The sequence below is a fragment of the Mustela lutreola genome, chromosome 6, assembly GCF_030435805.1.
Source record: "Mustela lutreola isolate mMusLut2 chromosome 6, mMusLut2.pri, whole genome shotgun sequence".
In the NCBI taxonomy this organism is placed as follows: Eukaryota; Metazoa; Chordata; class Mammalia; order Carnivora; family Mustelidae; genus Mustela; species Mustela lutreola.
The window spans coordinates 2,770,809-2,795,364 of record NC_081295.1 but is presented as its reverse complement, the minus strand read 5'-3'; the positions used below and the strand labels follow the sequence as shown (position 1 = coordinate 2,795,364).

The following is a 24,556-nucleotide window of genomic DNA, read 5'->3' as shown; positions in this document are numbered from 1 at the left end:
AGTTTGGGATTTTTTTGCAATGCTTCTCCTTTCTGGCACTTTTCTCGACCACTCACATTTCACACTGGGCTGCTGGGTGTCCTCTGGTCTTCCGGCTGGGATCTTCCATTTTTCCAGCTGGGCTGTCGCCTTTCAGGAAGCGGAGCGGGGGCCGTGCTGTGGGCGGCCGTCTAGGTGGCCCTGTGTCCCCCGTCCTCCTGGCGCTGGGCTCCGGCCGCACTGCACGCAGCCCATGTCCACGTGGGAGTGTGTAATCCAGCTTTGGGAAGCAAGCGTGACCTTCAGTTTTTGTTGTTGCCATTTTCATTACAGTCAGAATATGCGTAATAACTTTTAAAGCAGAACTTGGTAGTTGAACGAAAAGGATCATTAAGAGGTAGGTTTATTTATTCACATTTTAATCTTTTCATTGCATACCATTTGATATTTTAGGAGACAGTTCCCTATTGCCAAGAAATACCGTTACGTCCCCCGTAATACCCCGGGAGCTCATCTTGTCTGATGGCCCACCCCGGCAGCGGCCTCACTGGGCGGTGCCCTGGCGGCAGAGGGAACGAACGGCCAGAGAAACCCGGGCGTGGAGAGGCTGGTGCTGCTTTGACTGTGTTTTGTTTGTAAGTCAGACTCAAGGTTGTATTTTTATCTCCGTAAAACTGAACTGACCTCTCTATTCCACCACATCAAGATCCGGAATGGGAATGCGGTTGGGTACAAACGGCGGCTGCTTCATCCCTCATTCTAGACGGCGGCCGCTGCTTACAGGCAGCCCTCCTACACGCACCAGAACTGCCGCTGGAGAATCTGCTGACACACAGCAGGGAAGCTCCCTGGGGCTGGCCCCTCGCCCCCAGCCCCCCTGGACCCGAGACAGGGCCTCACTGTGCGGCGTCAGCCCAAGACCACACTGACCAGATCTCCGGCTCTGCTCTCTGGGTCCACATCTGCAAACCAGCCGTTCCTCTCCAGGAGTCTGCTCAGGGTAGCACCAAGCAGAGAAAAGCAAACACAGAAGTAAGCTGTGAAGCTCAGCACTCCTTGAACACACGGTGCTGTTGTTAGGAAGCCCTCAATATTCTCTCTCGCTGGGAGCCTCTGCCCATGTGCATCTCGAGCGCAGCAATCATAAACGGGTGAAGAAGGCGTTCGGGGCTCACGGAGCATGCATTCACGGACGGACGAATTACACGGATTATACGGATTTTCGGTATGAAATCCACCCGTGATTATAGCCCATGAAATTGCATTTTCCTTTCAGTCCTACAGAGAATTAAAAAGAAGGTCTGGCGATAAAATGGGCCTCAATCCGGGAGGTTTGGGTCCAGAGAAGTACCGACGGCTGGAGGCACGGCTCCCAGAGCAGGGCCTGCGTCTCTGAGGCTGTTTGTGGATGTGGATATGACAGCCTCAGAGTCCCCGAGCCTGTTTTCTGATCTGTGATGAGAAGTCAGGATCAGCCGGAGGGACGTCAGGGGACGAAGTGACACAGGCCCTCAGGGAAGCTTGCACAGGCCTCCACCAGCCCCGGCCTCACTAGCTGCCACTTGGCTCTCAGCACCAGTAAGTGATGAATGTGTGTCCCGGTGCTGTCCCCTCCCCCTCCCTTGCCCGCCTCCCGGGCCGCCTTATGACTTCGGGGACAGAGGTGGGGAAGCTGTCCCCTGGGAATTCCCCTGGGGCCTCCATCAGCCCTGGAGGCTGAGGATCTGTGGGCTCCTCTGGGCTCTGTTCTAAGTCAAATGACAGACCCCGCAGTGACCGCCACAAGGACATCTCTCTCCCCAAAACCCCGTGGTCACCACTGCAGACCCCACTGGTTCTCACAACGGCTCGATGAGAACACGGAGGGATGACGGTCCTCGCTGTGTCATGCTTGAGGACACCAACCCTAAAGCCAACCGAAGAACCTCAGTGTCGCCAGCCACCAAGGATGGCCTTAGGCCAGGCCCCAGGGGACTTCATCCTTCTTCCCCCGATGCTTCTCCTGGTGAGGCCAGGTGACGCAGGCCCTGGGCACGGTGAGTCCCCCTGGGCAAGCCCACAGCAAGGCTCTGGGTGCCCTGAGCAGGACGGAGGGCAGGGGGCAGCCGGCCGAGGGGACGCAAGGGCCGTTGCCCCCGCATGGGCGCCCCTTCACGCCGGGATGAGGCGGGTGCCTGAAAGCCCGGCCTGCCGCTGGTCTCTGTACACACGATACAGCAAACACCAAGGCAGAAACAAACAGCGTCTTATCAGCTCCTGGAGAACAGCTGTTGACAATCTGCTTTTCCTGGAAAAGGACTCAGGCCTAGGGAGGGTACCCGGTAGTCAGGAGCTCAAACAGCTAAAGAATGTCCCTCGGGGAGGGGCAAGTTCAGCCCCAACTGAGGCAGGGGCTCGTGGAAGAAGTAGATAAATCCCGGAATGCCTCCTGGAGGAGGTGGTGGGTCAGGGAAGATCCCAGGGAAGATCCGGAGGGTGTGGGTGGACCGCGGTCCCGGAGGAGCGCCCTTCCCGGTCATCCAGACGGGAGCGGAGCGGAGAAAGGAAGGGGCCCGGCAGCCGAGGAGTGGCCGGACCGTGGGTCGGTGCGCGCAGATGCCCTCGGAGGGCACGTCCGCGCTGAGCCCTGCCAAGCCTCTTCCTAGCGGTGCTCCGAAGGGGCAGGCAGAGCAGGTGGCCACTGCCCCTGTCGCTCAGCTCCTCCCTGGCTGGAGCCTGAGCCCAACCCCGAAGGCGGGGTCCGCGTGCACCCCTGCCCGGGGCCTTGGGGCCCATGCACCCTCCGGGGGGGTCGCCCATGCCTTGGCCAACCAACGCGCAGGGAGAGTATTCAGCCAACCCCGGTCCCCTCCATCTGGCCGGGAGCTGACGCCCCGCAGCGCTGAGATGCGCCCCGGACGTTAGGGGCCTCGGCCCAAGGATCAGGGCAAAAACCAGCACACCGCGTGGAACTTTGCTCCCAGCTGGGCAGCAAACGTGTCAGCTTCGCCAAGACATTCCCTTTTCTCCCTCATCACTGCGTGGCAAAGAATCCAGTCTTCACCCAGGGCTGCACACACGCACACACCCACGCGCACACACTCATGAGATATGCAAATGTAACGCAGAATCAATGCAGAAAAGCAGAGCAAACAGGATTCTGGAAAACCTGGCCTTCCATCTATTTAAACTTGAAATGTTGCCGTTTTCTAAGCTACAAAAATGAATCAAAGTTCCCCTAAGCAAGGAAATTACATGTTCTAAAGTTCCCCGAGGGACTCAGGGACCTCGACGTCACTGACGTTTTGGACGTGACCCTTGGCTTGGCCACATCCACGGGAAGGAAGCAGGGTCAGCCCACGAAAAAGGGGCTGACCCCCACTGGTGCATTTTTGTGATCATTTGCATCGGCTTAATATTTTGAAGACGTTCCACCCATTTTTGATGGGAGGACAGCCAGCCCAGGGCGGTCGCTGGAGCTCACGGAGCTGCCACAGGCAGGCTCAGAAGCTGGCGAGGGGGAGCTCAGGGACAGGAGCCACATTTGCACTTCCGAGGCCAGACCACACTTCTCCCATAGATTGCCATTTCCCCGACTGTTTGAACTGATTAAAGGAGCACAGAAAAGTCGTTAGGCCCCTGAATTGCAACAACAAAGGCTGGGTTTCTGTCTTCAATCAAAACAGCACGGCTGGCTGATTCAAATGCTAATAGCCGGGCCTGAATTGGCCCCTAAAAGGGAGACACTCTTCCCTGCAGATGACCAGAAGTCACTCCTTTGCAGCAGCAATCTGCAGGATGCTTCCCGTTGGAAGCAGGGCTGTGGTGGTCTGGGCGTGCGGTGTGCTCTGGGCACGGGGTTCTGCAGGGGAGAAGAGAGCCTTCCGTTGACAGAGCCTCTGACTCTAAGAATGGGCAGTCTTCCGTGAGCCTGTCTCCAGGTCATGTGTCCCTAAAGACATCCGCAGGCACCTGGTGAAGCCCCTAGTTTGACAGATGGTTGCCACCATCTGGATTCCTCCTAATTCCAAGGTGGCCTTGCCTACTTGGGCTCTCAAGAGAGGAGGCAGCTTCTCCTTCCCCACTCCCGGCTGCCATGGGCTTGGGAAGCTGGAGGCAGCAGACTGACTCTGGGCTAGCAGATCCAAGTTCACATCCTACGTCTCAGAGTATGACCTTGGGGCCAGGGGCCATGCTCTGTGTCTGTGTACACCGTGCACCTGTTCAATCCTAGGGGAATAGGGAGACAGAGGCTTACCTCCTCCCCCAGGTGAGGACAGATACCTACAATGCTCCCCGTGGGACGCAGCCTCAACAGATCACAGGCCATGGTACCTTCACCACAAAGTGGACACAGACCAGGTGGACTGTGCCTGGAGCCCGGCCCTGGTTGCCGTGACAGCACCCACCTTGTAACAGAGGAGGAGGGGCTGAGCTCAGGGCATCTGCCCCATGCCGGGGAAAGCCCTTGGTGCTGGAACACAGAGCCCGGGGAGGTGCTCATTCGGGGCAGATGATAGAGAGGCTTTGAAGACTTCTATCCTTGGCTTCTCTTTTGCCATTCTTAGAGCAATTTTTAAATATTCGGTTTCATATTTGCCTTAGCCACCAATCATGCAATTGCTCACATTTTGATTTTGCGCCTGTCCAGTGCCCAGCGTGGGGCACATGGCTCACCCGGCCATGAGCTCTCATGTTCCCTTGGTGCGCAGGTGAGCTCAGCTCCATTCTGTCGATGTCACGTGCTTGGTAGGAGCAACACTGGATTTTAAGTTTGTGTGCACAAGACGTTCCAGCAAGTTCCAGCCCCGAGGGAATTATTACATAATCCTCAAAGATAATGGTCCCTTTCCTCCGTGGCAACTCCCTACAGTCCCTGACAATCTCAGAGGAGAGAAGTTACTTGGTTTACTCTGCAGATTTACACAATGCCAAGTTCTTTCTTACTGATTAGTTTTTATGACACTTCTGTTACTGGGAAATCATCTGCAACCCATTGGAGAGTGACAGTGCTTTCGTGGACCTGTGAAAAGACTGAACACGAGTGTGGAAAGACAACTTAAAATAGGCTTCCCCAGGGCACCTGGGTGGCTCCGTGGGTTAAGGGTCTGCCTTTAGCTCAGGTCATGATCCCGACACCTGGGATCGAACCCCGCACCAGGTTTTCTGCTCTGCAGAGAGCCTGCTTCTCCCTCTGCCCCTCCACTGATTCGTGCTCAATCTCTCAAATAAATGGATAAAATCTTCAAAAATAAAAAATCGGCATCCGCGTGTGTTTTAGAAAGGAGCTCACCTCCTGGAGAAGTCCATGTTAGCAAGCGAAGATAAATACATCTGATGCAAGCGGCGAAGGTATACTTTACTTGGGGAATCCTTCTCTTCTGGTTTACAAGTAATCCTGGTCTGAAAGAAAGTTTGATTTGTATTTGACTTTCCTGTCCTGCCTCCAGAGCTAGAACGCACGCTGTCAAGGATGAGTACCTATCCCTCTCTACCGCTTCACCGCACACTTCTGTCACACACGGGAGCGGCGCATTGTGCTGTTTCTTCGAGCAAATCTAGCACTTACTCAACTGAGCTTACACTTATTATGCTTTTGGATGTGCATCAAAATATTCTAGGCATGCTGTAAATACTTAGACTCCTCGGCCTCTGTCTTTCAGGACAAATTTGTTGATGAGAGACTGCAAATGTCTCTGAAAAGCAGTAGTCTCTGACAGAGAGCGAGGCTCCCTGGGCTCAGACTGGTTAAAATGAGTAAATCAATAAATGGATAGCATTCAGTGTAGTGTAATTAAGGGCGTTATCCAGCACAGTATTTGAGATAATATTTTAAGAGTCCAAAACAGTCACATAAATTGCATTGCTCTAAATTTAGAAAATGAGGAGAAATTATTTTTAAAAGATTACAGAAGTAGCTGGAAAGTTAAAGTAAAACCCACTTGAATCCCCAGGGAAAGAATATTAGGTTTGAAATCATTTCAAAGAGAGGGGAAAACAAAAAACAAGAAACAGGAATGATAAGGGTGGGTGTGAAGGAGGCATAGGGGGGCATCTTCAAGCCCTCGAGGTCTTTGTGGAGGAAATTATTACAGGAAAATCAGAACACATCCTCAGTGAGTGCTCCACTGGAGAAGCACTAGCCATGATCATGACCCATCCTTGACTAGCCGTGATCATGACCCATCCTTGACTAGCTATGATCATGACCCATTCTTGACTAGCCATGATCATGACCCATCCTTGACTAGTTATAATCATGACCCATTTTTGACTAGCCATGATCATGACCCATCCTTGACTAGCCATGATCATGATCCATCCTTGACTAGTTATAATCATGACCCATCCTTGACTGGCCGTGATCATGACCCATCCTTGACTAGCTATGATCATGACCCATTCTTGACTCGCCATGATCATGACACATCCTTGACTAGCCATGATCATGACCCATCCTTGACTAGCCGTGATCATGACCCATCCTTGACTGGCCGTGATCATGACCCATCCTTGACTAGCCATGATCATGACCCATCCTTGACTAGCCATGATCATGACCAATCCTTGACCTTCATGCCACCCAGACCCAACCAGGCATCAGTAGGCACAATAGGCTGATCAGTTCAGGATTTCCCAGACTTGTCCAATGACTGGAATCAAAGGAACTGTTTGAGGAGCTTGACCAACACAGACCAACTAAATCAGAGTTTTCGGGGGAAAAGCCCGGAACTTCCCATTTTTACCACATGCCCCAGGACACTGCTGTGATCTGGCATGTAGGGATCGCTCCTACAGCTGAGCACGTCTCGGGAAGACAAACAGGTAAGCAAGAAGCTGGTCTTCTTGGAAAGCCCCAAACATATGCAAACAACCAAGCACTGTATTCTTCACTTAAAGATAGACTATATTAGTAATAGGACAAGATGTGTTTCGTAGCTGGGCTTCGTGGTATTCTCACAATAAAGAAAGCATTTGTCCGAATCCTTTCATTTTTCCTACTCCACTATCGATTCTTCTAGATTCCACTGGGAACCCCCACATCTTGGGGCTTCTCTTAGCTAAGACAGTCGGACTCAACCTGGGAGGCAGGCAGAGAGAGCTGGGAGGGGCAGGGAGGGGGTCCGGGAGGCCGGGCAGCTCACCTTGTCCTGGCCTTGGACTCCCCTCTCCATGGCGTCTTGCTGCTCCTGCATTCCTCCCCACTCCGTGAGCCGAGGAAGAAGACCCTGAGAGGAAAACGCAACATGGGCTTTTGCAAACACCCCTCAGTGCTGCCGCTTGTTGATCCCCTCCGGGCGGTGTCCCTCCACCTTCGCCCTAACTTAAAAAGTGGGAAACCTGCCTCATCTGCCGACTCACACAGTGGCAGGGCCAGGCTAAGACCCCAAACGCAGTACGGTGCTGCCCACACCCAAACCTCATTCCTGCTGCTAGGGCGCGTCGCACGCCGCTATTCAGGATCTCTGGTCTGATGGTGCCGGCGGCTGTGTTTGGCTGGGGACGCTCTGCCCCTCACCCACAACGCCGGCTGACGCACGTGTATCTCGCTCTCCCGTTAAGTATAAAGGAACGTATCAGATATGTTACGACACAGCGTCTCCTCCGCGCTTGCTTCTCTTGCTCTGCTTGCGGATTCAGATTTTCCTAAACATTCTTTTCTCTCGAATCCTCTCCAGAGGAAAACCAGGCAAAATCTATATGGGGGGTGGGGGGTGCACTTCCCCCCCTGACCTCCGCTGGGCCTTGCAGGCAGCTGCACAGGAGGTGGATGCAAGTGCATCTGCAGCATGGTCTTTCCGGGCTGACATTCTGCTCTGGCCCTTCTGTCCTGCCACTCTGGGCAATGACCTCACTCAGCACCCCATTTGTCTCATCGACCTGGTAAAGCCATGGCTCCTAACTTAACTGGGAGAAATAGAGAATCCTGGCACGTAGTGACATTTAATCACATTGGCAGATAAGGATAACTGGCCACGGCCTTTCAGCTCTCACAGGAGCCTTTCCCGGGAAGCTGACAGTCTGATGTGGCCCCTTCTGACCTCCAGGACCCCTCCTGCAGCTTCCGTGACCACACATCACCTTCCCTGTTTCTGTTCACTGCACACACCAGGCTCGGCCCATGCAGGGTCTCCGCTGCTCCCCGGCCCCACTCCTGTGTCTGAACTGTCGTTTGGTGTCTCTGCCTCACTCACTCTTTACCTTAGTGACATCTCAGCAGACCGGAGCCACCCAGTGAGCTGGATAAGGAAAATGGGGTGGGGGGCTCGCCACCGAACATCGTGCAGCTTTCGGAGGCGCGAGATGGGGCACAGCGTTGCGCAAACAAAACAGCTCAAAATGGAGTCACTCGTGCTAAGTTCTACATCACCAAACTGAGACTTAAGTACTATTTGGGTTTTCCCAGAAATGGAGTCTTCAGCCCGTCAACCGGGAGTCGCCGGACCAGCCCTATGAGGAACCCGGCGGGATTGAACCCGCCATCCCCGAAGCAACGTGAAACCTCCAACCTACTTCTTGTTGCCTTAACCATTTCTTGTCTGCCTTCCCATCTGCCTGTAAGTCTGCCCACTTGTACAGCTCCGCAAAGCTCCTCTCCATGTGCAGACGGGACGCAGCCCGATTCGTGAGTCACTGAATAAAACCAATAAGACCTTTAAAATTCACTCAATTGAATTTTGTTTTCTTAACAAAGTACAAAGTGGACAGACTGAGTGAGGCACATCGGCATAGAGAGACAGAAGCGGGCACACGGGCACACCTGCAAACACCTCCAAGGGGCTGCTGGGGGTGGGAGGCAAAATGCACCCCCCACATCAACCATCACTCCGTCTACCCACATTCTCCAAAAGGAACACATCACTCTCTAGACTAACCAGACATGTGCCTAGTTAAATTATAGGTGCATTCATCTATTACATAAAAAAGCACTTCAACATTTCAAATTCTCTATTTTTTTAAGTCATTACCGTTAAAAGCAAGAATACAATTGAACTTTGGACAAATTCAGAATTGAAATATCTCAGAAATATAGCTTTCATGTGTGACGGGGAAATCTACTTTCAGTTACAAGTAAGAAGAAATTCAGCAAAAGACCATCCAATGCAGCAAAGACAAAGTCTTCATACGATAAGCAGCACTCTGTTTTGTACAGACACAATGACCCTTCACCCCTAAATATTTCATCATATATTTCCCAATAAAAAGGTTACATTCTTATATTATCTTGGGAAAATGAACAAATTTAGGAACCGAATTTTGCTCTCAAGCTTATTCTCTAATTTACAAACTAAATTCAGATTTTTACAATGACTCCAACACATCAGCGATGGTAATGTTTTAAGGTTATATTGAGATCCAGCCCACTAAGATAACAGGGATGGTAACTTTGAGAATGAATCTGTAATGTAAAGATTAAAAAAAAAAAAGAAAAAGCCAGTTTCTAGGATGAGAAACAGATTCGATGAAGAGGAATTACTTAAGTATCCGAACAGCTCCTGGGTTGATCACTTCAGCTGCACTTGGCAAAAGCAACACATCACTGAGATTCGCTGCAAGGGAGCACGTGAATTCTTGAGGCGTTGGGTACCGTTGCCACAAGGGGAAGAAACGGTTGCCTTACGAACCAAATTGTGATTCTCCCCAAATTCACATAAGGGAGTCCCAACCTTCAATGTGAAATACAGAGAGATAGAATCTTTTAAAAAGTAACCAAGGTTAAATGAGGTCACAAGGGTGGGGCCCAACCCAGTAGCACAGGTGTCCTTATAAGGAGAGGAAGGGACACCAGGTGTGCACTTGCAGGACAGGCCATGTGAGGACATGGGAGAAGGCGGCCATCTACAGGCCAGGAGGAGAGCCCCGCCAGAACCCACTGGGCAAGCACCTTGATGTTGGACTTGGAGCCTCCTGGACTGTGAGAAATGCATCCCTGCGGTTTAATCCCCCTGTCTGTGGTGTGGGGGGAGGTAATGGAGCACCTGTCTCATGAGTTTCTTAAATCAGATTTCATTGTAACACCAAACACTAGAACCCCACCTGACGAGGCACGCAGGGTTTGCAGAGGAAACACGATTTCTTTAAGAAGCGGAAAGGGCAACGGGACCTAAATGGAGGCAGACGTTCAAAGCTCCACTCAAGGCACTAGGACTTTGGTACGAGGAGCCTGAGGCAAGTTTCTTCCACATTGTAATATCTAGAACAACCACGCAGAAAACAATACAAAGTGAAATGATCAAAAAACATGGTAAGAACACAAAAATGGAATTCCAAAAATGCCAATGTAATCTGCAGAAAAGCCAAGTAGAATTTTCAGATATGCAGAAATGCTTCAATATTCAAAAATTAGTCACTATAAACCACCTCACCAATAGGCTAAGAACCCAACTGATGCAGAAGAAACGTTTGACTGAATCGTACACCCATTCATATAAATCTCTCAGCAGCAAGCTAAGAATAGAGAGGAATGTCCTCAAGACTTGGCAGTTGTGCCCAGCAGAGTTCTGATAAAGGTGCAAACACAGTTCAAGGGAGGGGATAGACTATTCGGCAAATGGTGCTAACACAAATTAACTGTATGGGGAGAAAATCCTTCTCAAGAAAATGGGCTCATGACCAGGTGAAGTGTATCCCAGGTGTGCAAGCCTGATTCAACATTCACAGGTCAATTAATGTAATCCATCAGGTCAATAAGTAAAATAGATGCAAAAAATCATTCAACAAAATCCAACACCAATTCATGATAAAAACCCTCAGCAACCTCAAAATAGAAAGGAACTTCCTCAGGGTGCCTGGCTAGCTCAGTCTGTAGAACATTGTGACTCTTGATCTTGGGATTGTGGGTTCAAGCCCCATGTATGGTGTAGGTTTGTTTGTTTTTTAAGAAATTTCCTATTGATAAAGAACATCTACAATTAACTTGACACTTAATGGTGAGAAGCTAGATGCTCTCCCCTAAGAACAGGAACAAAGCAAGTATGTCCCTTCTCACCACTCACAGTCAACACAGTACTGGAAATTCCAGCTAATGCATAAGGGAAGAAAAGGTATACAGATTGGGGAGGAAGAAAGAAGTCTGTCTTTGTTCACGGGTATTTTGTTCATGATTGTCTATGTAGAAAATCCCAGCACTAGCCCCCCAAAATTTTTTGTCTGGAACTGGATGATTATATGAAGGTTAGAGGATACAAATTTAATGTACAAAAAGCAATCAATTTCCTACATACTGCAGTGAACAATTGGAATTCGGAGTTTAAAACACAAGACCATTTATATGGTCACCTAAAAAAGTACTTGGGAATAAATCTAACAAAATCTGTATGATATAGATAGGAAAACTACAAAACTCTGATCAAAGAAACTAAAGATCTAAACAAAAGGAGAGATTCTTCACATTCAGGGATGAAGAGATTCAGTACTGCTAAGACACGAGTTCTTCCCAACTCAACAAATAGATTCAGTAGAGTCCCCTCGAGAACCCCACCAAGTTCTGCAAATGTCAGCAAATGACTCTGAAGTTTACATGAAAAGTCAAAAGACTCAGAGAAGCCACCACAATAGTGAGGAACAGAGTCAGAGGACCGACACTATCCAACTTCAAGATTTACTCTCAGACTGCAAAAATTAAGACAGTGTGTAATTGGTGAACCAACCGTCAAGTGCATCAGTGGGACAGAATAAACAGCCAAGACACAGACCTTCACAACTACAGCAACTGATCTTTCACAAAGTCTTTTCAAGAAATAGAACAACTGAACACCCATAGGAAAGAAAAAAGAATTTAGAGAGCACGAACCCAAGGTCAGAATGGATCACAGACCACACAGAGGATGCAAGCCCCGATGCCTGTAGGAGATCCCACGGAGGAGCCTAACTGACCTTGATGGCGACGTGTTTTTGAGGTACTACACTAAACGCAGCACAGTCCATGAAAGGAGAAGTTGGTAAGGTGGATTTCATTAAAATTAAAAGACCTGCTCTGTGAAAGACAGACAGACTGAAGAGACAAACACAGACAGGCAGGAAAAAAATTACAAAAATGTACCTGAAGACTTGCACTGAAAACACATAAAATGGGGCGCCTGGCGGGCACAGTCGGCTAGGTGTCCAACTCTTGGTTTCAGCTCAGGTCCTGGTCTCAGGGTCATGGGATCAGCCCCATGGAGGGCTCCAAGCTCAGCGTGGCGTCTGCGTGGGACTCTCTCTCTCTCCTTTCTCCTCTGCCCCTCCCCCTGCTCATGGGCACTGTCTCTCTCTCCCTCTCTCAAATAAATAAATAAACATCTTTTTTTAAAAAAAGGAAATACACAAAGAACTCTGAACACTTAACGAGAAAACAATACAATTAAAAAATGGACCAAAGATCTTATCTCAGTCAAAGGACAAAGTGTTCACGAACGATACAAGGCTCACCAAAGAAGAAGAACATTGGCAAAGGATTATTTGAAATAATTTGAATTATCTCATATGATTATATGAAAAAATACTGCACATCACGTCATCAAGAAAATGCAAATTAATTACTATTTCACACCCAATGGAATGGCCGAAACCTGGACACTGACGCCAATAGGCGGGACCCGGGACAGCCGGAACCTCCACTCGTTGCTGGCGGGAAGACAAAATAGTGCAGCCGCTTGGAAGCCCGTTGGGCAGTTTCTCACACAATTGCACAGGCTCTTACCGTGGGATTCAGCCATCGCGCTCCTTCGTATTTACCCAACGGAGCTGAAAGTCACGTCCACGCGAAAACCTGCACACGGATGTCCATGTCTGCTGTATTTACCATTGCCAGAACCAACCGTGGGCTTCAGTGTCATAAAAAATGTGATCGTTTTCTCTTCGCCTTGAAGGACCTGGATTAGGCAGCCCAGCAGCCGTTCGTCACCACAGGAAACGTCTGCAAATCTAGGTCACCTCCTGCCTAGAATGAGGGCGTGCGAGTCGTCTGACGCTGGAAGGTTCCAAGCGCCCCTCTCAGAAGACAGTGCCACGCCATGACACACGCCAAGACGGCAAGCCCGACAGACTTCACGCTTTATTTTTGTTAAAGACACTCTTCGTCACTTTGCCCACGGCCAGGTTCCGCGGACCTCGCCGGCGTTTGTCCAGAAACAATGCCGTGAATTACTTTTGCACAAGACGCTCCGTGTCTGTCTTTGCCCGGAATCATCCTCTCTCCTTCCCGCCAAAGCTGTTGTGACATCAGCAGGTGCATTTGCACCGATCTCCTGTCCATTTTTTAATTAAAGAGGTGATTTACTCTCGATAATATGTCTTCATTGTATATACAGCCATGTGGAGATTTTGAAACGTGTGAACCGGTCACACAAGGCCCCTCACTACGCAGATGGAAGCTGGCCGCCTGGGCTTGGGCGGCTGGATGGCCGAGTGGCCTGGGTGGGGGACGTGGGGATGGCTCCCTCGGGGCAGGGGCTTCTGACCCACCTGCGCAGAAAGATTTCAATGCATCAGCAACTCACAGTCGTATCCACACGTTCGGAGCGACGGCCGCCCGTAGGTAAGCACAGATTTCATCGTAGGAACAGGTGCTGATGGACACATGAGCTGGCTTCCTACGAAGCATCAAGGGAAACTCTCACGTTGGAAATTCGCTGCAATGCTCGTTTCCTTAGACCTGTGGATCCAACGTGCATTCTCACGGGCCATCCCACTGAGCTCTGTGGATTATTTCTGCGACTTTTATCTCAGTCAAAGGACAAAGTGTTCACGAACGATACAAGGCTGTTTCATCCATCTCTGAGGAAGAAACCACGGGGAGAGACTTCTCAATGAGGCTTACCAAGTTTCAGGAAAACTCTGCCAAGCATCATATGCAAGAGTACATGATTTCAAGCGTCCCGGGAACTAGAGCAGTTCAGGAGGAAGTTCCCGATGCTTCCTTTTTAGCATCTTGCTACGTCTCGAAGGCCTCATGGGGTCCTTAGCCAGACTCCCCGAAAGCGCAGGGTGCATGAGGGGGTTTTGCCTGCACAGGAGAGTGGATATGAAAGTGCCTTTTCAGTGGGGTTTGGGTCATTGCTTTCCCAAATCAGCCTCTGCTTAGATTGTCATGTCACGCCCTGACCCAGTAAAGCCAACCGAGAGCTCATCCTGGGCCCCAAAGGCTGTCCTTTTTGCCATTTTCTGTGGCTTCTCACTGCACTGGGACCACCACCGATGTGTGGAGAAGCATCATCTGTGAGCCCACTTAACCAAACCCAGGAATGGTGGAGCATCCCTGGGACGGCACGGCCTGTCCCACCGGGTGGCCTCAGGATCGCGCGCGGACAATAGGAGACTTTTTGTTAAATAATCCCCCCAATACCACATTTGTTCTGGAAAGTGTCCAAGCTCCAGGCCCTACAAATCCTGGGCACTCTGTGACTGAAGGCGCACAGGCAGGGGCCGCCAGGGTCTTCCCGTGTATTAAATATTAGTGACACTTAACACCAGCGTCAATGGAAGTTTTCTTCCTCCCCTACCTGGGCAGTGTGGGGCGCCTACTTCGGAGAACACGGACTCGCAGGCTGGAACTTCAGGATTTTGTCCCCTCCTGAGGGGAGGGAGTTCTCCGCCAAAGCGGGGAGCACGGGGCCAGGGCGGCCCACCCTCCCAGAGCCACTCTGCAAAGTCCCTGGAGTCCAGGGCCACACAGCAGTGATGGGTTCCACTCAGTAAGTGTTTCCAGAAACCCGCCCGGTTTGAGGAGATACACAGGGATCGCAAGCTCGCCCCTCCCGGCCCCGTGGGGGTTTGCTGAGCCGCTGGGGAGAGAAGAGCAGGTGAGTAACACGGATGTCCCCAGGCCGCCAGGGAAGGTGGGGGCCGCCTGCGGAGACGGGGCTTTGGGACAAGTCCTCCTATGAGGAAGACTCCTCTGCCCTGATGTGAGGGGAAAGGGGACGAGGGGTGGTTCCAGCATCCCCCCTCCCACCGCCTTTAGGCTGAGCCGCTCCCATAAAGAAGAGAGAACTGCAGCCCCGCCCCACCCCCACCCGGGCCCTGTACAGAGAAAGCCGGCAGCACCCCTGGAAAGTATACATAAGCCCCAAACCTACCAGCCACCGATTCTGACTAACCTATGAATCCCCTAAACATTCTTTCCATAAAGTACTTTTTGCCCTTCTATTGGGTACAGCGGACGTCACTAGACCAAGTGCCTGCGCCTTTCAAGTCGGTTTCCTGGGTCAGGCCCGGCAGATGAAGGGTGTGGAGGGCCGGCTGCGGGGGCGGGGGGGGGGGGGGGGGGCAGGGGGGCGGGGGGCTGGGGGGGGCCATCCGGAGCTTCCTGTTGTTCCAACATTAACATACCTGCTCCCCCGGATCAAAGGGAGCCTCGCCTTCCCTGCGTGCTCCCAACAGGGGAGAAAAAAGTCTAATATAATCAAAAATAAGCAGCAATTTGGTATGATCGGAAACGGACAGTTCGTTACCAAGGATTCAGGTTTGTGGAGAGCAGCTGACGGGGTCCGATTTGAATTCTCCCGAAACATGAACTTTTCTGTAGAGAATTCCCTCTCTTTGTGTCTGCGAAGACATTTCCCAGATGCCCTGCCTCTGTGGGTAGAAACCACCTATCTCTAGGGTGGACGCCACGGCCTTTTCTTCCCACAAGTGCAGTCCGCCCAGAGCGGAGATATTTCATTTTATTAAACATGACCCCATCGTCTAAAATAACAGGAAAAAAGAAGCAGCTACATAAGAGTGCGTTTTATGTGTCTGACTCCATCGGATGGCTTCATTACGCTTATGCTTTCATCTGCGTATTCACTCCGTAAACGATTTGTTGAGTTGGTCGGACCCTGCGGCCGCCATGGTGGGTCTGACAAGACCAGAACTGGCCGGATTCCCGTCTCCAGGGAGCCCGTGGTTCACTGGGGAGACAGAACCACGCCCACGGCTCTGAGTGGACAAGTGGCCCGGAGGACAGGAGCCCGCCCGGAGAACTAGTGTAGGAGGACATGCGCCCCAGGAGGGAGGCCAGGCCAGCATGGGACAGAGGAGGAGGGCAGGAGAGGAAGCGTGGGCACTGCCTGGGAAGAGATGCTGCGAGCCCTGCAGGGACCGGAAGGCGGGGAGATGGGCGACGGGGACAGAGCTCTGTGGGTCACATCAGGATTTCCATCTTGATCTTAAGAGCCGCAGGAGACACGGAGATATTTTGAAGGGGAGCTGACATCCTTTGATGTATTTGAAAATCAGTATCCAGTTGAGAATTGATGGAAGGAGAGTGAAAGTGGACACGGGGAGGCCCTGGTCCAGGCGGCGGGTCACAAGGGCCTGGCCCCAGCATGGAGACCCCAAGAGATGTCAGGCGTTCGGGATAGGAGAGCCAGTGTGGGGGTACATCAGATACTGGGGGAAGAGAGGGGTGAAGGGCTATCCCCCCGCCATCAGACCCACTGGAGCCACGCACAGAAGTCCCTCTGCACTGCGACCCTGAACCATGACAGCGACGTGTACTTTCACCCTTGCTGGGTGCAGAAGGAAAGTGGCAGCGACAGAAGTGACTTTCCCAGAGCCTCACAGCTAGCCGCTTCCCACGTGGCCCACCTGCCTCTACCAGCATGCTGCCTTCCCAGCGTGGGCACCCCAGAATCTCCCAGAGCCCCCACTGGACCCCCGACCAGGTGAGTCCAGGATCCTCTCTGAAATAGAGCAACAGGTCCTGGGTTGGGCTGAGCCTGTGGCAGGCCCCTCGGTGGGCAGCCGTGGGGCTCCCCCAGCCATCAGACCCACTGGAGCCAAGCAGAGTCACCATCTGGGTTTTGTAATTTAGTGAACCTTCCACATCATCTCATAAAATAGACTATTATAGGGAGGTAGTTCTAGAAAAACAAAACCACCGTGCTGACCACTTTGGGGAAAACGGGATAAAAGTGTATCACCAAAGAAACTACCGGCCGGTTGGTGACGGTGAGAGACGCGCCGGGTTTGAAGGCCTCACACGGGGGTGGCCGCCGGGTGCTGACGTCATCGAGCACCGGGAAGTCCGGCGACACTGCGCCTCGTTGTGGAGGACACAAGCAAAACCGCACCAAACTGATCAGCAGACCCAACCCCCAAGGACAAGCCCTGCCCTAGACCGCAAAGCCCTGGAGTCCATATGTGACTCTGTATTTCCTTTCAACATATCTGCATTAAGTAATCCAAGAGCAAACCCGGTTTTAATGTTAACTGACCGCCAACCCATCCAGATGGCTTGGTCCAATGTTGTTATTTGGCCATGAATCTCTAGGTTCCCTCTACTTAATCAAACACACTTATTTTGTTTGTTTGTTTTTAATATTTTTTAAAGATTTTATTTATTTCCTTGAGAGGGACCAAGAGCGAGAGAGAGAGCACAGAGGGAGAGGGAGAAGCAGACTCCCCGCTGAGCAGGGAACCCGACTTGGGACTCAATCCCAGGACCCTGCGATCGTGGCCTGAGCAGAAGGCAGACGCTTAACGGACGGAACCACCCAGGTGCCCCTCAAGCTCACTGTCTGAGCGCGATCGTAACGTGAGTCTCACATGCAGTAAAGTAACAAGAGGGACTCATCCTACGTGACGCTGTAACGTGCTGTCCCAGGAAACAGTTGGACAGAATCAAAATACAGAAAAAGACCCAACTAGCTTTGACAAGGTGGACTGTGATAGAGAATGAATGCTCTAACAAACGGCTGTAAGACAGACGGCGGAATGTTCTGAAAATATAATGTCCGATCTCAGTCTCATCATCAGATAAGGGTGGAGAATGAAATCATGGAAGTGCTACACAGCTTGAACAGGAGGTTTCCAAGCTCGGCTGCGGGCAGAACTCCCGGGGTGGCTGGAAAGGCCCCAGCACCCTCTTGTTACCCTCTTGTTCTCCAGCTCCTCAGAGGGCTCCGATGTGCAACCAAAGTAAAGAACCACAATATGGACCAATATTTATATAATATTTCCTTTGGGAAGATAAACAGCAGAAAGGAAAAGACTGAAACATTTCGATGACCTCAGAATTAAAACTATCGGTTGATTCCATAAACGAAAAAATAATGCAAGTCATTGAAAGGTGAATGACAAACGTGTAACTTTTTGCAGCTCCGTGACAGGCACAGGGTTAATATTCCAATGATGAGATTGTACAAATCAAAAAGAAATTGGACTATCAGAATGCACACACTCATGTGCACCCCCCCCCCGACATACACACACAGGCATGGCTACTCGTGAAAGTGATGTGTGAGATACATAGCAATGAAATAGGGAAGGTGTGTTCTAGCTCACTAGTAATAAAAGATGCAAAACTAACCACTTTTATTTACAATATTGGTAGAAAATGGTTTGAGCTCAGGTCATGATCTCAGGGTCATGAGATCAAGCCCCACGTTGGGCTCCGTGCTGGATGTGGAGTCTGCTTAAGATTCTCTCTCTCCCTCTCCCTCTCCCTCTTCCTCTCCTCTCTCTTTCTTAAAAAAGAAAAAAATATATAATAATGACTCAATAAACTTCCAACAGTAAGCAAGCTGTGGTTGGAGCACAGAAGCCTGGAGATCCCCAGGTTCTGTTTCTCTGGTATAACATTTCAGGTGTGTTACAGAACTTTCTGCCAATCTGTGCTGGGATCTGCCCTCTCCTTTCTGTGCAATGCACTAGCCACGAGCCATGCACACAAACTGAGCACTTGACGGGGCGCCTGGGTGGCTCAGTCGGGTAAGCCTCTGCCTTCAGCTTAGGTCATGATCTCAGGGTCCTGGGATGAGCCCCACATCGGGCTCTCTGCTCAGTGGGCGCCTGCTTCTCCTTCTCCCTCTGCCTGCTGCTCCCCTCGCTTGTGCGTGCCGTTCTCTGTCAAATAAATAAATAAAATCTTAAAAAAAACAAAGAGAAGAAAGGAAACAGAGCAGCACTTGAAATGTGGCTGTTACAAGCAAGGGACTGAATTTTAGTGTTACTTAACTATATTAAATCTAAACAGACAAGAAGAGAAGAAGAGATCTAGATTGATTGCCTTGTTTTTCCAGACAAGGAGCCTGAATCCCAGGAGGTAAATGACTGGTTCGAAGTCTTACAACTAAGTAGGCAAAGACCACGTACATCAACAATGGTATGATACAACCCGAATAGATTCATTCCCACTTAATTCTACCCTGCACGATGGGGTTCAAGGATTCACGTTCTTTTGAACACTTTTGAAGAAAAAGTGAGTGAATTACGAGATTCCTTGTTCTAAATTTTCTGCTGGTCTCCAAACAGCTTTCCGTGATGACCTTAATTCTTACTTTAGAACGGAGCATCCAAGAGTCTAAACTGGATCCATTTTGCCCACATTTCATTAAACAAAGACCAGAATTAATCGAAAATCATAGCATGAGGTGTGCTGTGTGATCTGAAAAGGCTTTTGGGGCACCGGGTGGCACCGCCAGTTAAGTGTCCGACTCTTGATTTCCGCTCAGCTCAGGATCTCGTGGTCATGACATTGAGCCCTGCATCAGGCTTCCTGCCCCGTGTGGAGTCTGCTTCAGACGCTCTCCCTCTCCCTCTGCCCCTCTCCTCTCTCTCTCTCTCAAATAAACAAAATCTTTAAAATAATTTTAAAAAGACTTCCACACTTCTTTCACACACATCTTTAAGCTGCAGACTCAAACCCTACATCCTGCAAGTCTCCAGAAGATCGACGCTGCAGAACCCGTATGTGTGCATCATGCAAACAAGTGCACACACGCACACAGGCGTGCACATGAGCACACGCGTGCACACACGCACACAGGCGTGCACATGAACACACGCGTGCACACACGCACACAGGTGTGCGCATGAGCACACACACGCACACAGGTGTGCACACAGGCGCACACACGTGCACACATGCACAAGGCATGCACACGAGCGCACACACAGATGTGCACACGAGCACACTAAAGCACAAACATGCACACATCCCTCCAGGACATTTCTCCCGGAGTTATGTTTTTAAACAAAAAGAAAAATACTGAAAACAAAGTGGAAAGGAGAAGCATTAATTAGAGATGAGAACTTGGGGGAGAACATGGGGCACAGCTTCACATCTCTTCTTTTCAGAACAAAAGCAAGAAGGCCCGAGGCAGGTAAACACATGGGAAAGGTGACTGGGGGCTGCTCGCACCTTTAACCTTCACCTTGAATCCAGGAGCTCTCCGTGTGTGAGCGCGTATTTCCAGGGCACGCCGTGCCGTGTCTACGCGTTCACTCCTCTGGCTAAAACACTGCTTCTCATCTGCTCGGAGCAGATGTCCCCGCCCCCCGTGAAGGTCCCCGCGCCCCCCTCCCGTGAAGGAGGCCACTGAGCCCCGCCGGTATTCAAATGCTGGGAATCACGCAGCCCTTAAGTGTTGGGAGGAAGTGGGTCTTTCCTTGTAAAGTTAGCTGATGGTTCCTCTCAACATACCTGGGACACCAATTTAAAAAGGAAAAAGGAAGTGGTCAAAGTCATGCTTTTTTGTAAACTTCAAAGCTTATCTCTCCCTCCCCCCGCTTTACATTTTACTGTCTGGGGAGCTGACTCGTCTGCAGCTGTTGGCAGAGACGGTGCTCCATGGCGTCAAACCTGCCTCCTCACGGCCCATAAAATTACAGCAGGGAACCAGGACCCGCAGGTGTGGGAGGGAGAGGCCAGGATGCCCCCTTAATGATTTCTCTGACACCCCATGCTGAGCTGCTGGAGGAAGGGGCTGGAAGGGGCTGTGAGGTGCGCGCTCGGCTGTTCGCTGGGCCAGGTCGGCTCTCCCTTCCAGGACCAGTGGTGGCTTCCAGCCCCGAAAACTATTCAAAAAATTACTGTTGCTACATGTGCTGGGAACCCCCACAGAGACTTGTGTCCCCCGTACAAATCCACCGAAACAAAGACCACCTAAGGAGGGAAGCAGAGAGAAGCCAAATCAGATCCAATATCTGATAACCCAAGTTCAAAAGACATCAAACCACATCGAGTACTATAGCAAAGTGCTTTAAAATCTGCAAGCCCAGGTTCTGTTTCCTCCTCAAACTGGGAGAGATAAGTAAACAAATAAACATTGTACATGTTTTCAAGGATGTCAGATTTCTATGGGTACATCATAGGAAGAATGGAACACATTTTGTTCTTTTTTCTTTTAATGATAAAAGAAATTAATAATTTAGACTATCCATTAGTCAATTGTAATAAAATTTTGCAAATCACTAGATCATCATGCCTTATGGTTTTAATCCCATATTTTTGTGGGGTTTTTGGTTTGTTTGTTTTTTAAGATTTTATTTTTAAGTAATCTCTACACCCAACGTGGGACTTGAACTCTCAACTCTGAGATCAAGAGTCGCATGTTCTCCCAGCTGAGCCAGCCGGACACCCCTTGACCCCATATTTTGAAACAGAAGGGGTAAAAAGCCAGAAAATTGATTTAAAGAAATCTAAAATTGCTTATATTGTTTTTGTTGGGCAGATCGAAAAATGCACACATTTCTTTAAAGAAATGGAAAAACGGATGTGGCGTTTGCAAGAGGAAAGAACAGGGAAGGGGGAAGATCCATCTTAGAGATGTTTGGGAAGCAAAGCACGGGGCTGAGGTGTCATCAAGCCCTACCCTGTGATCCGCGGCGTGGTGGAGGCAGGGGGGAAGGACAACGGGAAATAAAGCATGACAAAAAAATGAAAAGTTCCAGTTTTGCCCTCAAGGACATTTTATTTTTTTACTGAAGCACGGTTGACTTACAACGCAGGCATCACTGAAATCAGGGATACCCGACACACACACACAAACTGGACTAAACACGTTTTTTTAAAAATCGGTAAGGATTTATCTTACACCCTTAAATTACATTTACTCGGTAATACTGGGTTTGCGTTATGCGTAATGCTGCTCGTCCTCGAGGGAGCAGCTTGGGTGAGTTGCATCTGTCGGGCTCCCCGCTAACTTCTAGAGGGAAGCGTGGGGGAGGGGTGGCCCCAGAAACAGCACTGCTCAGGCTGATGGGAAAACAACCATGCTGGGAAAGAAGCCGCGCTTCCAGCGCTGTAGGATAGAGGAAAAGGAGGAAAGGTTTTACGTGGCAAACATTTTCTGAGACCCTACCCTGGGTCAGGCACGGGGCTGGGGGTCTTGGTGCGTAAAGATTAAACACGGTAAGGCACAGGGCGTCAACAGAAGCTTCCGGATCATGAAGACACTCAAGCCCAGAAGGGAATGACCAAGTCAACACCGTGGATCAGAGGTTGGCAAACTCTAGCGTGTGGGCCCAGTTTTGCGGTTTCCACATTTCTCAATGGCTGCTAACAAGGAAGGAAGGAAGGAGGGGCTAAGTCACGCGACCAAATCAAATGTGGCCGCAAAATGACGGGCGTCTCGTCCTTTCCAGAAAATGTTTGCCGACATCTACGAACAGCTAGAAACACGCCGTGCCTACCCCAGCCTGCTACCCCCTTCCTGCTCTTAGAGCTTTCGGGGTTTGCGGTGTCCGAGGGCTCTCTATAGAAGTTAAAAGCTTTCTGAACTCCTGCTTTCACGTGGATTGCGCAACACTTTTCTTTATGAAGCGATCGGTACACTAAACATTGTAACAGTATTCAAATGTCGCTGATTTCTGGAAGGTCTTTTGGGCCACTCCATTCTGCCACCTCTTCTAACTCAGACATTGTATGCGGTTAAAGTACATGCGCGCGCGCGCGCGCGCGTGTGTGTGTGTGTGTGTGTATAATAATCTGCACGTGTAAGAACCACAGTTTCTATTTGTAATTAAACCACAAAGATCGGTTCACCTGGGGACAAAACTACTTTTCAGGCATAACTGAAGACAAGGCTGTTTAATCACCCCGTTAAGCCGGTGCTACCCACCACATGACTTGAGAAGAGCAAGGAAGCCATTCTCGCTCGTGTTGAGAACTCTTCATGCTGCCCTTCCCACGTGGGTACAGGAAGCTACTCACAATCTGAAGTTGGAATTTTTCCAAGTTTTACATTACGTATTTTATACTGGTTTTAAGTATATTTGGTCATGAAAGGAAATTTATACATTTTGAAAAATTAAGGCAAAACAAATCTGCCTGGATTTATCTATTCATATGGACAGTGTCTAAAAAGAAAGCGAATCAGGTAAGTAGGACATTTATTTTGGACTGTCTTCATTTTATTGACTACAGGCTTGCTTAATAGAAATGTAACAAAACCTGCTCTTCTGGAACCAGCCAAAATAAAAGTTTGATCCTTGATCTAAGTGGAGGCTATGGTTCGTTCCTAAAACCAATGACTCCATTTGGCGTATGCCCATTTGAGGTGATTAATGCCATTTGTACTAGCCAGAGCTGCAGTCACACTTCCCAGCCAGCTGGACCCAACCGGGCCAGGCACCAGCTTACAGACCACAGCCTGCCTGCAGGACAAGCGGGGTCTGATCAGGAACACGCTACCCGCTTCAACTACGCAACTGCACGTATGACACCCAACCCTCACTCTGGACTAAGGACAACAAGATTGTTTCTCAGTCTGCATAACGGCAAGTCCTTCTGTCAGCTGTGGCTAAACCTTGTCCCGGAGTCTGGTTTTCAATCGTTTTGCATAGAACGTAGTAAGTAAGACGCATCTTGGTGGCCCAGTGGATTCTGCCAAGCTGCAAAGTGTTTGGGAGATCTGTTACAAAATAGACACAATTATGTAGGAAAGATTATTGGAGTACATTTGAGACAAAAGAGGTAGACAGACTACAAAGTTCCAAGAGCTTTGGAGAGAAGACATATTGATGATAAGCATGAATGTAACTTTGCTTTTTAAACAAAGCCACTTTCCTGAGAATGATGCGGTCTGCCTCTGACCGTCAAGCAGCCAGCTCCTCTCTGGCGGAGCACCAGGCCGGTGTAGTGCTGACCACACACCCCTCCTGGGGAGGAGCGTCCCACCAGTGCTACGGGGGCCCCACACCGCTCATGAGGAGGAAAGCCTGGCACAGAAAACATGGAAACGTGCAATCCTGTTTGCTATACATCTTTACAGCCTCGGTCTGCTGGCCAGCAACCAAACCTTCCCACCCCTACTCATATAAAAGAATAAAAGGGTGCATTGGATTGATCTGATATGAAACTGTTTCTTAAATTTATTTTTTAAAAAGATTTGTTTCTTTATTTTAGAGAGAGAGCCTGAGCGAGAGTACACGTGGAGGGAGAGGCAGAGGGAGAGAATCTTCGAGCAGACTCCCTGCTGAGCGCCGAGCCCGAGGGGGCACTGGATCCCACCACCCATGAGGTCACGACCTCAGCGGAAACCCAGAGTCCAAGACTCAACCCACTGAGCCATGGAGGCGCCCCCCCAAATTTATAAAACAATTAGAGAGTCTAGCTTGGCATTATCTGAATTATCTGAATTATCTGGAAGCAGAGATGCAGTACAGTTTAAGTTCTTTTTCCATCATTTTCAATTCTTCACATCATATTTCTATCAAAAATTTTAATTTACACTAGCTATTATTTTTTAAATTCAACTCATGTGGAAAAAAAAGAGAAAGAAGAAAGCACATTTAATGAGTGGTAAATTTGTGGGAGAAGCTTTGTATAATGTGTTTCATTAAATTCTTCAGTAACCCTATCAGATTAGAATTATTGCACCCATTTTTAAAGATAAGAAAGCTGGGG

General features: G+C 49.9%; 1 protein-coding gene across 2 annotated transcripts in view; it reads right to left on the bottom strand.

Moving 5' to 3' along the window:
• Nucleotides 1-24,556, bottom strand: part of LOC131833378 (uncharacterized) — a 73,473-nt gene that overhangs the window by 8,268 nt on the left and 40,649 nt on the right. For both annotated transcript variants that reach the window (XM_059176570.1, XM_059176569.1), the window contains 4 exons: nt 7,104-7,187; nt 5,252-5,361; nt 910-970; nt 57-259 (listed from right to left, as the gene is read on the bottom strand). In XM_059176570.1, the coding sequence (XP_059032553.1) occupies nt 57-259; nt 910-970; nt 5,252-5,361; nt 7,104-7,187 (458 nt within the window). The remainder of the gene's footprint in view (nt 1-56; nt 260-909; nt 971-5,251; nt 5,362-7,103; nt 7,188-24,556) is intronic.